Here is a 16,551-nt window from a genome sequence, read left to right on the forward strand (position 1 = left end):
CTTGGGTCTTGACTTCTTGAGCCTCTAGAGGGCGCAATTCTTATCCAATTTGAATGAATTTTGGCACGTACTATTTTGTTATGATATCCAACAACTGTGCCAAATATGGTTCAAATCGGTTCATAACCTGATATAGCTGCCATATAAACCGATCTGGGATCTTGACTTCTTGAGCCTCTAGAGGTCGCAATTATTATCCGATTTGCCTGAAATTTTGTACGACGGATTCTCTCATGACCATTAACATACGTGTTTATTATGGTCTGAATCTGTTTATAGCCTGATATAGCTCCCATATAAATCGATCTCTCTATTTTACTTCTTGAGCCCACAAAGGGCGCAATTCTTATTCGAATTGGCTGACATTTTACACAGGTCTCCAACATATAATTGATTTGTGGTCCAAACCGGACCATATCTTGATATCGCTCTAATAGCAGAGCAAATCTTTTCTTATATCCTTTTTTTGTCTAAGAAGAGATGCCGGGAAAAGAACTCGACATATGCGATCCATTGTGGAGGGTATATAAGATTCGGCCCGGCCGAACTTAGCACGTTTTTACTTGTTTTGTTTGCAGACCTCCAATTCACATCATAAATTCATTTTATTTCAAAATTATTGAATTTTATGCAATGGTTAATACATCTTCGTTTTTGAGACAAATTTATTCTCGTCTATTGGCGAAATTCGTTTTTCACAGTTGAAAACGCACGTTTTTGCGATTATTTTTGAAACACTACAAAAATCTCAATGATAACATAATAATTATTTTAAAAAAAGTTTTTACATAAGTTGTTGGGGAATGTCCTACTGATTGACATCACAAAGATTTTTCACTTCAAAATCTATTATCTAAAAAAAGTAATTACGAAATCGGCGAAAAATAGTGTGAAAAACGAATATAGTATCAGCCTTATCCACGTATTTTCTACATCAGGGATGTACAAAATGAGAACCAAAAATTCTGTTTTTGCATTGCAGTGGTATACATATGTGTACATATATTAGACTCATTTTAGCTCTCTTATTGTAGAAACAGATATACTCGAGTAAAAAAAGTTCGTGTGGTCAGATCTAAGTATATCTAGCAACGTTGGAGCATTTACTATGTCAGTGCACAGAAAAAATATAGATCTAAATTTGAATAATTAAGTATGATATTGACTTATAAAAGACTTTTCAAACAAGGTGTGAATTGCTTTAATAATTGTTGACATAGAAATTCGATAGTCAAAATTCGGCAAGTGGTTGGTAAACAAGGCATACGTTGAACATATTTTCGCAATAAATTCAGTATAAGTACATCATGCCAACGTACGGGCTCTGAAACCTTCACACCTAATATGGCTGATAAGAAATTCGAAACCAAATTCCGAAAAGGGTCCCATAGTGGTTGGTGTGTGAAGCGATCTCTGGCTTTCCTTTTCCATTTGCAAGGAAAATCTTCGATCATTGAGTTCGTCTTGAAAGAGAAACAAACAAAAATTTTAAAATTTAATGATCCTCGCCCTCTTTTTGATAATAGAATTTAAAGCAAAAAAACAAGCTGATTTCATATATTCTCACATTACTTGTGGCAAAAATTTTAAGAAAATTCTTATTTTATCATTGTTCAAAAAAGTAATCGCGAAAAACATGGAATTTCAACGGTGAAAAACGAACATAGTACCAGGTAAGTATATTCTTTTTTGGACGGTTTTTGGGGTGGGGCGGGACCTCCGACACATAAGATCGAATTGTTGTATCCAGTTCGTACTTCACTCTTAAATACCCACACTTCTACCTGGCAATTATATCCAAATATGGTTCGATTAAGAATGTAATTGTCATAGATGTGAGGTCTCTAATACAAATCACTGCTAAAAATTCAGCGAAATCAGGTTAAAGACACGTCTATTAGTAGCGAAGGAAAAAGATAAAAATTGTCTGATTTACATCATGTTCCAATAAAAAAGTTTTATATGAATAAAGCAAATTTTATTGTTGTTTTACTAAGAAACGTATTTCATTCTACACAAAGCAAGGCAAACTTAATCATGTATATTTTTTGACGCAACATGAAGACAACAGCGGATAACAGAATTCCCAATGTAAAAAATCGTAACTAACAAAAACATAATATGCCAACTTCATTTGATATGACATTATACTCGGTAATCAAGTGCAACTTTTGTCAAATGGAATTACATCCGTTATTCTTTGAGATATCTTATAAAATGTCAATCCTATTACGAATTATATTATGTATTCCAAATGTATTACATTCGCCATTTTCCCACTGGACACTTAATACACAATATAGTGATCGGGTATGCAAATGCAAACTTGCTCTTAAGCATTCCATTAAGGAAGATAGGCAATCTTCTCACATATCAATGAGAGCTTTCCGATTTAAGTTTTAAGCTCAATGATATGGTACCTACTTTTAATAGCCGAGTCCGAATAGAGTGCCGCTGTGCGACACATCGATGGGGAAAAGTTTCACAATTATTTCTGATGTTCTCGCCAAGTCGTACCCAGGCGTTTAGCATCATAGGCGGTCATGTTAACATCTGGGCTACGGTGGCCTCTGTGACAGGTAAAATGGTTTGTGAATATATCTTTCAGCTGTTCCAACCTTCTCCATTTGGTATAGTACTTCCGAGCAAATAACAGTTCAAATCTACATTTCCTGTCTGACATTCTATCGAAGGTTGCAGCGGCGCATGTCGATGTATCCAATACTAATATTATTTATTGAACGGCCCGTCTGCTTTAAATGGTTGGACAATACTGGTTTTTTTATTACACCCCCGAAGTAAGTAAGCCTGCTAAGCCAATAAATGTGGTAATGTTTTGGTTTTTGTTGTTTTGTCGTTGGAACATGTTCGGATCTTTGCCTAAGTTGTTTTTCTTCCATGTAGCACTGTTACAGTTGGAGCCGCGTACATTGGTCATTGCTGGTAATTCAAAGTTCATCTGTTATTACCACAAGCTGCTACATGGTCGATAGTCTTAAGGAGGTGTCACAACCTACCAACGTGAGTTCGAATCCCACCAGCGATGTTTTTTGACTTTTTTTTGTTTTGTTTCATTCAGGTTTTTTTTTTTAACATTTGATCACATATAGGCTGTAGTGAGCTCATTTTGTTTAATTTTTTTTCGTTTTTTTGTCATTGTTGGATAAGGTGAAAATAGTTTGAGTTTGTTAACATCCACACATATGCGTATAACCAAATCAAGGTCTTAGAGCATTTTACTCCATATTGTAAAAGTTGCCATAATTTCCCCGTAGCCATAGTGGTGAATGATAACTACTTTTCTATGTTCTTTTTAGCTTTTCTTTTACATTTGAATTCCCATATATGCACAAATTAGATATTATTGTAATTTATATGCCACAAATACAATAATAACTAATTTGTGCATGTATGGGAATCCATATGTAAAAGAAAATCTAAAAAGCCAAAGGAGACATTTTTGATTTCGGAAAGCATTAATTGGTAGTTGTAATTCAGCAATTTGTTTAGGCTGAGGCTACAAAAAGAGGAAGCAGACCGAGTTGAGGTACATTTTGCTTCAACCTTGCATCTGAAAGTTTTGATTTGTGCCGTGAAGGACTTTGTGATTTTCTAAAGTGAAATAGCGTTATAAAAAGGACTTAAATATTGTTGTTTACAGATATCTTTGTTTTTTTTTTTAAAGGATTTTAAAGGAAAGATTCCCCCTTTTCTCTGCTGCCCATACACATGTTTGCTCTAGTGACCAGATTTGGCTAGCCCGAAAGGATCTCTACAAATCCAATCCGTCAAATCAGTGGATTCTGGTACCAGTTTTGCTTATCGAAACGAGTGCATTTTGCATCAAATATTATCTCGAAATTGAAGAAGAATTTTTTTTCGTGCTAATTTTATTTTATTTTTACCCATAGAAATTGCCTAAAGTGGGTTAAAGTTTTAATTTTGTTAATTTGTAAGGCAGAGACAAAGAAACCAATCGGAAGTAAAACAAAGTTTTTTGATAAAAATCAGCAGGAATGAATAATTTGTTGAAAATAATCCAAATTGTGAATCTGAAAAAAGTTCCGTTTAAAAATTTTATCAGATTTTAAGGACAATATTTTAAAAAATTGATATGTTGTGTTAATTAAAAACTTGCAATTGGCTGGAGTCTGCTGGTAATTTTTATAAACCCTCACCCCCTCAAAAGGTCTTTTAACGTGGGCGCTTCAACAAAAACCAAGTAATTGCCGAACTGTTATATTAATACTGAACAAAGCCAAACAGATTTAATGTTCTGAGTGAAAAATTACCTCTCTCAGTGAATTTTTGTCAAATTAAATATTTTTCTTTCAATTTAATTTAAATATGTCAAAATCATTCCTCATAATTTTTATAGATCTGTTTGTGTGTGCTCATTTAAATATCCTGCATATACATATTTGACTTTGCGTTGGTGGATATGTCACTGTCAAAGAAATAAATAAATTAAAATTGTTAATCCACTGTTAACATAGCTCTCTCTAAATTTGTTTTTGGGTTTGAGAGGCGCTGCTTTGATTGAAATTACTTTGATACGTTTGTAATGTTGATCTTTTTATGAACAAACGTTTTGTGCCTTCATATCATTGACATATCTAACCAAGCATGCATATACATTTGATATCATTTTTATTGAGAGTTCGGTGCAATTTATTTGAGATAATTCGCGGTTAAATTTATTTTTGGTTTTGTGCAACTGAGTGAGTTGTGATTGTTTGTGTGTGTAGAAAAGAAGTAAGACAAGAAAGGTCAATGTACTCACAGCGGATTTAATGTAATAGAGGTACAATTCGAAGTAGAAATATACACTCACACAGAGACATATCGTTTTTATACATAATGAAAGTTTTGCATAAAGATTGTTTCACAACCGATCTAGTTTTTTGCCGCGATTTTTGAATTTGCTTAAAGTAAAAAATAATTCATTTTTTTGTATAATTTTGCTTGCTAATTTTAAACCTAATATAAATGGTTTATCTGAATGTTACGGAAATAATTGAGTAAATTAAAGATTCAGATTAAAAATAGGAAAAATATTTGTTACCCTTAAATTTAATATATTTTTTTTAATTATTTTAATTTAATTTAATAAAAAAGCGCAAGTTTATTGGGATGTGTATTACACACGGCTCAAGGAATACAATAAGATTACCAGAGCGGAAAAATGTGCCTCCTGGAAGCTTTTCTGCGAACAGGTCGATAGCGTTAATGACGCCGCCAAGGTAAAAAAGTTTCTCTCAAAAACCCATGTCCAAACTGAAACTTTAGTGGACGATATGGAAGTGAGAGGAGAGACAACGGAGGACATGTTGAGGCTTTTGATAAAAACCCATTTTCCACTGGATACGACGGGACTCACGGAGACACCGGAATCGTGGAATAATGACGTTGATCGAAGGTTTATAAGTGGGAAATTAATGGTTAGGAGCTTCAAACCATTTAAGTCACACAGACCTGATAGAATATTTCCGGCGTTACTACAGAGGCAGCCTATCTGGCGCCTCGTTTGGCCAAAATTTTCACAGCGTGCCTAGGACTTTCATATACTCCGAAAGCCTGGCAGAAGGCAAGGGTGGTGTTTATACCGAAGCCCGGCAAGGCAAGTTATGCCAGACCAAAGGCCTACAGACCCATAAGCCTTACGTCCTTTCTACTCGAAACCATGGAACGTATTGTGGACACCATGATAAAGAGTATGACATGATAAAGAGCATGCCTATTACAAGGGAAGGTCGGTGGAGACTGACCTGCACGATGTTGTGCGTAAAATAGAAGAATCCTTCGATGCCAAAACGTACACACTGGTGGTATGCTAAGGAACAGGTGTATAAATTGTGTGTCTCATGGCATAAATATAAGGTAGAAAGTGGCACAGGGAACGCCACAGGGGGCATTTTATCGCCACTCCTATGGGTGACCACCATAAATGACCTATTACGGATGCTGACTGAGGAGGGATTTGAACCCGTCTGCTACGCAGAAGATGTTAAAATACTTATAAGGAGTAAGGATCAAAACGAGCTATGCAGAAGGGCCGAAAGGGTCTTGCATATGGCATACGACTGGGCTACACCAAGAGGTCTCAATGTTAACCCAGAGAAGACTGACAAATGCCTGTTCACGAGGAAGACGGAGATAGGGCAATTTAACGCACTACTTTTCCTCAATAAGGCGATTTCGATATTTAACAAGGTCGAATACTAAGGTGTGATCTTCGACAGGAAATGGGGCCTGAATCCTATGATAGTCCACTGGCTCTACAGGAGCGTGATTAGACCATTACTTACTTACGCCTCAGTAGTTTGGTGGACTGCTATGGCGAAGAAGTGCAACATAAGGACCATACCACAGGTTCAGAGAACATGTTATTTTAGCATAGGCGGAGCGATGAGGACCACGCCCACTAGGGCACTGGGCGGAGATCCGGGCGATCACAGAATGCGTGAGGTGGTGTGGTACTAACGCGAGGACGTCGATTGTGAACATCTTAACGGACAGTAAAATTGCCATAAGGCCAATAACAAGCAGTACTCTAAGGTCATGAACAGTCTTGCAGTGTAAGAAGGAGATTAAAGCCTTCTCTGAGGATGGCAAAATCCGGACAGCTGGGCCATAGCGGAGTATGGGGGAAAGAAAGGGCTGACGATTTGGCGGTGAAGGGCAGAGGACTGCCGTCAATAAACTTAATTAACCCAAAGCCTCTCGGGTCGATTCAGTCCGAGTTAAGGGAGTGGGCGATGAATGCGCATGCAACACTGTGGAACAGCGAAACGATCAGTAGGACGACGAAAATCCTATGGGAAGACGAGGCAATTTCTGAAAGGAAGTAAGATAGAGGTCAGTATAGCTATTGGTATGCTGACGGGACACATAGGCTTACGAGCTCACTTATGTAAAATCGGTACGGCATGTGTAGGGCATGCGGCGAAGATGATGATACGTTGGAGCATTTCCATTGTCATTGCCCGACTTTCGCGTCTAATAGATATCGGCACTTAGATGGGAACACGATACCAGACATGAACCAACTTTGGGAAATGGCATAGTAAACAATTAAGGAAGGAATGTAAGTTGAACGAAATACCTTACTTAAATTTTCCTTTTCGAGGTTACTTGTTTCTTTTTTGTATCTAGAGCGCACAACAAGCCGATTACTGGCTTAGGTGAATGTCCATAGTGGCATGGGCGGATTAATATCTGCACCCACTTTTCAACATAACCTTATCTAACCTATCAGCAATGCAACTTTAAGGATTAAACTAGAAGTACTTGGCTACGAGATACCATCTGATCATCGCGCTGTATTATGTACAATAAAACGAGCAACAACAAAAATAGATCCAGCCGCTTTAACCTTAAGGTGACCAATTGGAATTCAGGAACTTATTTACAACAGAATAAAAAACGTTATTCAAGATTTAAGAAGAGTCGAAGCCATAGACAATGTTTTAAATAAACTCACGCACCTTATGCTTGAAGCTAGGCATGCAACGAGTCTGAAAGATTATTATAAACTTATTTGAACGACGTGCGCTAAAAACGACATTACAAGGATCTTACAACAAATTTGTACTATACTTACTTAGAAAATAAAAGTTGACCGTATTCAAATATGAATGAGTAAACGATTAGTGAAAACAAGTAAAAGCGTGCTAAGTTCGGGCCGAATCTTATATACCCTCCACCATGGATCGCATTTGTCGAGTTCTTTTCCCGGTATCTCTTCATAGGCAAAAAAGGAAAGATTTGCTCTGCTATTAGAGCGATATCAATATATGGTCTGGTTTGGACCACCATTATATTATATGTTGGAGACCTGTGTAAAATGTCAGCCAATTCGAATAAGAATTGCGCCCTTTGTTAGCTCAAGAAGTAAAATATAGAGATCGATTTATATGGTAGCTGTATCGGGTTATAGTCCGATTCAGACCATAATAAACACGTATGTTGATGGTCATGAGAGAATGCATCGTACAAAATTTCAGGCAAATCGCTTTAACCTTAAGGTGACCAATTGGAATTTTGAATACTTTTAAATATATAAATAAAATGAATTTCTACAAATCAATGCTTGCTTGTAGTATAACACGTCATTCCCAAGAGTTGTAAAATACTATAAATTTCTATCTAAATAAATATATGTATGCATATTTTTAATTATTTAATCTTATCGGATTCAAGCATTCATAACTTAATGTCCAATGACATATCACATCTTGGAAATTTATGGCTTTTAGATTTGTTGTAATCGAAGGTGATGTGAATACGAAATAGGCCCTACCCCATGAAATTCTAAACCTTACCTTGCAACTATTTGAAATAAATTAACAGCGTTAACATTAATGCGGGTCAAAGAAATTAAATGCAAATAAGATATAAGAATTTCGATCGCTCTCAGATATATCTTATTAATTACTAAAAAATAATACTAGTATGGTTGTTGAACTCTTTTTCAGATCATATAAACACTCGGAAAACTTTGTGGGCATTTTTAATGGTGGCACCCCTCAGTTGTTATTAACTGATATTGACATAATCAAAAGGGTATTGATTACGGATTTTAAAAATTTCCACGACAACGATATATCGAAGTATGTAAGTATAAGGGAAAGTAAAACTTAACAGCAGGGAGAAACAAACTATTGCGAATAGAACGGCAATAAGTTTGTTCGGTAAAAATATTGTTTGTTCACGGAAAACGCACGGTGATTCCGGATTTGATTTCACTGACCACAAATCAAATTTTTAATCCCCACCTTATCTTAGCCAGCCAAAAAATAAGATTAAAATATTTGCTCTGGTATGCGTGGCGCGCTATTGAAAACATGCATTTTATCGTAATTTATAAAAAACTTAATTTTTGAATTTTTATGCAGAATGAAATTACGATTTCTCTCAAACTTATTAATGATAACTATTTTTTTTAAAGCGATTCTGAACCGATTTAAATGATTTTGTGGGTGGTTATTTGTTTGTGACGGAACACTGGTATTGCCATCTGGAAGATCATGCTACACAGATGGATCAAAGCTAGAGGACAAAGAATCGACAAATTTTTCTTGAAAAACGTCATAAAATCGGCACATCTAAAATTTGTTTTTATCATTTAGATTTCGAAATTTTCAGAGGGTAAAATACCTCTGGAAGCTCAAATAATTAGGGCTATTCGTTGGATTTGCTATTACTTCCAATAAAACCATAAATATTCTAATATTTAATATAAAGAACAAAATTTCAATAAAATATTCTTTATACACAAAATATCAATGAAATCTAGAGGGACAAAGTTTGAAAGCAAATTTCCTGCAAAGTAAAAATTTAACTGAAATTCTTCTTAAACACAAAATATCTTTATACAGGACCGTAAATTCGGTCCTTCATGCGGAGATCCGAACGATCATGGAATGTATGAGGTGATGTGGTGTTAACGCGAGGACTTCGAGTGTAAACATCTTTAAGGACAGTAAACTGGCCATCAGCGCAATAACAACCAGGACTTTAGGTCACGAACAGTCTTGGAGTATAAGAAGGAGATCCGCAGTGAATGCCAGAGGTTAAGCTGAAGCCTATCGGTCGACGCTGTCCGAGTTAAGGGCGTGGATCGGAACACGCTTTTAACAATGTGGAACAGCGAAACGGTCAGTAGGACTACGAAAATGCTATGCGGAAATCCAAATTGTGAGAAGACGAGGCTATTGCTGAAGGGAAGTAAGCAGGAGTTTAGTATAGCTTTCGGTACCATAACAGGACACATAGGACCACGAGCTCACTTATGCAAAATCGGTTCGGCAAGTAATAGCATGTGTAGGGTATGCGGGGAAGATGATGAGACGTTGAAGCATTTCCTATGACATTGCCCGGCTTTCGCGGCCAATAGACACCGATACTTAGGTGGGGACACAATACCAGACATGAACGTTCGGTGTGTGGTATGGAAAACAATGATGAAGTTTGTAAGTAGCACGGAATTCCTAACGTAGGTCTCCTTTTTCGAGGATACTTTTTGGTATTCAGAGCGCGCAATAAGCCGATTACTAGCTTAGGTGTTTGTCAATAGTGGCAAAGGGCGGATCAATATCCGCAACCTCTGTTCAACTTAACCTTACCTGGGGGCGACATCAATATATTGGCGAATGTGGTCAAATGCGGTATTTAAAGTAGTTAAAAATCATAAATATTCTAAATCAAAACGAAGAAAAGTAAACTCGTGGGAGACCACTTATTATTATATATAGTATATAAGCCTGAATTCCTGAGGTACATCGGTTTAACTTTTGTATCGTCGTTTTCTCTTCTTTCTTTTCAGGTTGATGTAAGTTCAGATAAAATATTTGGCAGCAATCCATTTATTTTAACTGGCGAGGAGTGGAAAGAGCGAAGAGCTGAAGTAACTCCTGGTCTAACTACAAACAGAGTAACTCTTTGGACTTCAAATACATTTTAAAAACAATATTTAATTAAGAGTTTCTTTCGGTTTGCCTCTAGATTAAGACCGTTTATCCGGTTACAAACAGAGTTTGCAAGACCATGGTTGATTACATCGAAAAGCAAGCCAAGATGGGAGGCAAAGATGGAGTCGATGGCAAAGATGTAGGAGAAAAATAATAATGATTTATTTTGGGGCTATCTTAATGAAGTTATATTCCATTGCAGCTTTGCTTACGTTTCACTTGTGAAGTGGTTACTGATTGTGTTTTGGGCCTAAATGCGGAAACCTTTACAGATAAGCCAAGCATTATTTTGGCCATGACCAACAAACTCTTTCAGCAATCGTATATAATTATTATTTATATGGTGTTAGCAGGTATATTTCCATCTATTCACAAAATCAAGAAACTGCGTTTTGTGCCGAAGAATGTGGAGACATTTTTTTTCGAGTTGTTACAAACCGCATTGTCCATGAGAAGAGCACAAAAAAAACAGGGTCTGAATGAAGAACGTGTAGATTTTGTGAATTACATGCTGCATCTGCAGGAAAAGAAAAACCTACAAATACCTGAATTGACTGCCCATACGATGACATTTCTATTGGATGGATTTGAAACAACTTCTATGGTTCTGAGCCATTGTCTACTCCTGGTAAGTTGGCCACGCAACACATGTGGAGGAAATGCTCACAAATCCTCCCTTGATTTGTTTTAAGTTGGGACGCGATTCCAGTCGTCAAGAGATGTTACGCACGGAAATCGTTGAAAAATTGGGTAACTCAAATGACTTCGACGCCTTAGGGGAGTTGCCGTATTTGGATGCCTGCGTTCATGGTAATTCTGACTTTTTCGTACTCTCTTCCTAATATTTCTCTTTGCATTCTCTTAGAAAGCCTTCGAATATTTTCTCCCGCTGGTTTTCTTACCAAAATGTGTACGGTGTCCACAAACTTGGAGAATAAAAATGGAAAAATTTTGAATGTAGCTGTTGGAACACCCATTATTATACCCGTTCAAGCCATTATGATGGATGAGCGCTATTATAAGAATCCAAATAGCTTTGAGCCTGAACGTTTCCTTAATGGAGGCCTTAAGAATTATAAAGATCGTGGAGTGTTTTTGGGATTTGGCGATGGACCACGCATCTGCCTAGGTTGGTAAATGGTAACAACACGAAACGTTTTCTTAAATTTTATTCACATTCAGGAATGCGTTTCGCCTTAACTCAAATCAAAGCGGCCCTTGCGGAAATTATAAGACATTATAAGGTCCGCATCAATCCGCGGACGCGCAGTGATAACAAATACGATCCGACTTATTTTATGTTACGGCTTGATGGTGGCGTTTGGTTGGAATTCGATAAATTGAACTAAATGCGAAAGGTCCCAATTGCAAATAATGGGGGTTAATTCTAATTTGGCAATGAAATACACAATCACTGATGTAATCTCCCTTTTAATATTTTTTTAAATAAAAAGCTCAACAATTGCAATTTTATTGCTTGGATTTTTTACTTGAAACATTTTTACGATTTAACTGAGTTAACAACATGAATCATAAATCAATATAAAGTGTAAATGATTACATACTTATTGTATTTTATATAAATTCCATCATAATTCCCTGCCCTTCAGATTGGAAACAGCATGTTTCTTTGCGTTTAAATATTTCACCTTAAAAAGGAATCCTATCCTCGGGACCTATTACGGTGGGATACATTCAGAAGTCAGATAATGAATGGACAATGTCTAGTGAGGAAACACTAGAACTTCTCGTTGACACACATTTACTGTTGTTGTCACTGGTATGCATTCGTCGGAGTTAATTGGGAAAATTGTGTCTGACTCGAAAATCCTTCAGCCGAAAAAAAGTTTAGACTTCTTTCGCCAGGCCCTGATGATGTATCATCTGTTGAGGTTATCGTCGGAGGTAATTGGGGAAATTGTGTCTGACTCGAAAATCCTTTAGCCGGTAAAATATTTAGACTTCTTTAAGTCGTCAGGCCCTGATGATGTATCATCTGTTGAATTACAAGCTGTGTCTGATAGATTGGCTCCTTGGCTTAGGAAGATATACTCTGCTTGTGGGATATATTGTACCTTGTGGGATAGAGGGACAGAAAGGTAATTTTCATTCCAAAAGCAGGAAAACCATACGAAAAATGTTCGTTCGTAGTCTGTCATCTTTTATGAAGATCGTAAAGATCGCTGGGGATTGCCTTTATCGGCAACATGCGTTTAGTAAGAGCAAGTCCTCTGAAAGAGCCCTTAACGAGCTAGTCACCCACATATAGGGTTCTCTCACTGTCAAGGAATATTCTACGATGAAATTGAAGGTGCTTTCAGTAATAATAAAAACCGACGACAATCATGAACTCCTTCCTAGGCATCAACTTACTTACTTACCAAAAGATGCATAGGGCAGGTTTGGGATCTGTAGATCTAAAAAGATGGGTCAGCATAGGAACACCTCAAGGAGGTATACTGTCTCCTCTACTTTGAAATATAGCCATTACCAATATATTTTTGTCTCTGGAAGAAAAAGGTGTAAAAATGGTCGCGTATGTTGATGAAGTGGCTATTGCGGTTAGGGAAAAGTTTCCCAGTACTCTAAGAGATATGCGACAGCGAAGTGGGCTACCGAAAGTGGTCTAAGGTAAATCCGTGCAAGGGAGAGGTAGTTCTTTTCAGCGGGAGAAGTTACTTACTGTGGCACCTGTTCTGGTCTTATGATATGGCAAAATACCTGGGTGTTTTGATGAACTGGAAATTGAACTTAAATCCAAGATTTTGGAAAAGGCAAGAAAGGCAACTCTTGGCCTATATATCTTCAAGAGAGCCAGAGAGAGAGAACCGTGCGTCATGCACCGGGTATATTTTGCCGTTGTCAGACATGTAATGCTATATGGGGTTGTAATCTGGTCGACAGCGTGTCAAAAATCCACCTACTGTTCAATACTCAGCCATATCCAAAGATGGCTTGTTTGTGCACCACAGGCGCATTGAGGACGACACCATCTGATGCACTGAATTTAATGCTACAACTAATGCCTCTGGACATTGTTTGTGAGGAGACAAATTGCTACGAGCACTGCTGTGAGGCTAGGAGGCCTTTTCGTTGGTCATGCGCCGGCTACGGACACTGTGTTGTCCTACACTGCCTAAACCGATTTTTGATAAAAAGTACTGTACCACTATTCCTGATAGAACCCATTGGAACTACAATATACCTGGTAATAGAAGTTGCATAGATTTCTATACGGATGGTTCCCAACTAGACAACCAGGGGGAATGGCTTAGACATAATGCTATAACGACAAATGGCATAAATATCTTCTTAGACAGCCAAAAACCGCCCTCGACTGTCGCAGATCGCTCAACGAAATGGCGGAACAGTTGAAAATTCTTCTGTTTTGGGTGCCGGGCCACGAGATATCAGCAGTTGTGTCCATCATGACAGGTAACTGTCTGATCAGAAAACTTGCTGACAGACTCAAGGTTGCCTGTAGCGACTTTTGCCAGTAAACACTTTTGCATAAGCTGTGAGGTCGTCAACCCGGCCGATACGGGATAACTATGAACACCACATGGGCTGGAATCTAGAGCTCCGACTGCTGGAGGCGAGCGTCGGATCTTGGAGCAAACGACTCGCCATAACGAGGGATACATATGCAATCCCACAAAACCCATGCGGTTGGGGCGCTGGGCCAGTAACGCGCCCCCGGAAAACTGTGAAAACTACTATGAGAAACCAGGGAATAGTAAAAACGGACCCCCCAACGTTGACAACCCACGCAAACGAAATAAGGACCATGATTTGTGGATCTGCACCTGGAATGTCCGCACTCTTTATAGGAAAGGTGCAGTATATGCGCTGGCGGATGTATTAGAGAAGTACAAGGCAGATATTACCGCCTTACAGAAAGTGCCATGGACTGGGAATGGCGTCACTACAACACCAAACGGTGACGAACTATACTATAGCTACCATAACACGAGGCATGAATTTGGCTGTGGATTTGTGATTAGTCGGTGACTGAAATACCTTGTCTCCAGCTTTCCTGAGGTGGATGAGAGGCAAACCAAAATCCGCATAAAAGCCAAGTTTTTCAACATCAGCCTTATTTGTGCCCATGCCCCGACGGAAGACAAAGACGAGCAGACCAAGGATATTTTCTACGAGCGCCTAGAGAGTGAATATGAATAACAAAACACGAGAAACCAAATTGATCATGTTGTGATAGATGGAATGCATTCATCCAGCGTGTTAGATCGATACGTAGAGCGAAGGTTCGCACCCGTTTGAACATGGCGAGGAAAGTACGATCTGACACTGCACGGAAGCTGAACATTGAAAAGCTGCAAACACAACAAATGGCAGCGGCATACTCCACTCGACTGACCCAACTGCTTGATGAAAGCACTCCTTGTTCCAATGATATAATGGCGCAGAGGCATACTATTGCCCAGAAAAAGGAAGTGGAAAGACGTGAGTGTGAGCGAATCTAGTTGTACAGGAGTCAAAATAAAGTCCGGAAGTTCTACCAAAGAATTAAACATCAAACCGATTGCTTTGGTGCAGGCACATCCTCCTGCAGATAACATGCTGAGGATATGGAAAGAACATTTTACCCAACTGCTAGTGTCCGATGTTGGCGGCGAAGAGGATACCGCAGAACCAATCAATGATGATGGTATATAATGTTTACCTCCTAGTCAGAATGAGGTCCAAGTAGCAGTGACCCGACTAAAGAACAACAAGGCAGCAGGAGCCGACGGGTTACCCGCTGAACTATTTTAGACCGGAGGCGACATGCTGATAAGGCGTATGCATCAGTTTATCTGCGCAATCTGGCTAGAATAACGCATACCCGATGATTGGAACCTTAGCATACTATGTTCCTCACACAAGAAAGGAGACAAGACGGAATGTGGCAACTACAGAGGAATAAGTCTCCTCCCCATCGCATACAAGATACTCTCGAGCGTACTGTGTGAAAGATTAAAACCTAAGAGATCCGAGAATGACAAATCAACACCTACCATCTCTTTGTTGACTACAAAGCCGCCTTCGATACTCCTTTACGTTCAAAGGTATTTCAAGCCATGTCTGACTCTGCAGGATGACACTTGCTGATACGAGTTCCTAAGTAAGAATAGGAAAGAATCTCTCCGAACCATTTACTACAAAAGGAGGTTTCAGACAAGAAGACAGCCTATCGTGTGATCTCTTTAATATCCTGCTGGAGAAGATTATACGAGATGCAGATGTGAATAGATATGGCATACTAATCACAAGAGAACACATGCTATTCGTCTATGCCGACGAAATCGATATCATAGGTCGATCACCGGAAGTAGTAACTGCAGCCTTTGAAATAATCGAAAGAGAGTCAGTGAAAATGGGTCTGGCAGTAAATGGAGATAAGACGAAATGGATGGTTTCAACTCCCAAAAAGCCTTGTACAACTGAGCAGATAAAGAAAATGGAGAAAGTTGGGAACCACAACTTTGAGATAGTCAGTAACTTTATCTACCTCGACACCGCCATAACCGAAACGAAAGCGAAGAATAATACTGAAAAACAGATGCTACTTTGGATTAAGTAAGGGGTTAAGCAACAAGGTCACCTCTCGACAGACGAAGATTACACCATACAAGACACTGATACTACCCGAATGGATGAAGAAGCTCCAGCAAAGAAGTCTCTTGAAGACAAAGACGGTGGTATACGCAAAACGGGAAGACCAAAAGCCCGATGGAAAGATCAAGAGATGAGAGAGTCTTCGAATCTTGGTGTCAGAGATTGCGCAAAAGATCAAGACGCTTGGAACGCTATTCTACGTTCGGCTAGTGGAACAAATATTCTGTCATAGCCAATTAAAGTAAGTAAGTGAGGTCGTCAAGCCGAAGATACTAAAGAAACAAAATTTTTAAGAAAAATTTTCGAACAGCTATAACTTTAAAACAAATGAATAGATTTAAAAACACCTAAATGTTTTTTTCTGCAGAATTTTCTTAATTTTAAATGCGTGTTTCTCAAAAAATAAAAAAAAAATACAACAAAGTCAATATTTTTTTAATTTTTAACCCTTTGTAATAAA

General features: G+C 38.2%; 1 protein-coding gene across 1 annotated transcript in view; it reads left to right on the forward strand.

Moving 5' to 3' along the window:
- LOC106091054 (probable cytochrome P450 28d1) overlaps window positions 1-11,945 on the forward strand; it is a 34,593-nt gene extending 22,648 nt beyond the window's left edge. The window contains exons 2-8 of the mRNA XM_013257460.2: window positions 8,478-8,616; window positions 10,328-10,435; window positions 10,507-10,611; window positions 10,675-11,100; window positions 11,165-11,282; window positions 11,338-11,601; window positions 11,655-11,945. Of these exons, the coding sequence (XP_013112914.1) occupies window positions 8,478-8,616; window positions 10,328-10,435; window positions 10,507-10,611; window positions 10,675-11,100; window positions 11,165-11,282; window positions 11,338-11,601; window positions 11,655-11,821 (1,327 nt within the window). The 3' untranslated portion in view covers window positions 11,822-11,945. The remainder of the gene's footprint in view (window positions 1-8,477; window positions 8,617-10,327; window positions 10,436-10,506; window positions 10,612-10,674; window positions 11,101-11,164; window positions 11,283-11,337; window positions 11,602-11,654) is intronic.
- The last annotated feature ends 4,606 nt before the right edge of the window (window positions 11,946-16,551 follow it).

This window comes from Stomoxys calcitrans, chromosome 4 (assembly GCF_963082655.1).
Source record: "Stomoxys calcitrans chromosome 4, idStoCalc2.1, whole genome shotgun sequence".
Classification (NCBI taxonomy): Eukaryota; Metazoa; Arthropoda; class Insecta; order Diptera; family Muscidae; genus Stomoxys; species Stomoxys calcitrans.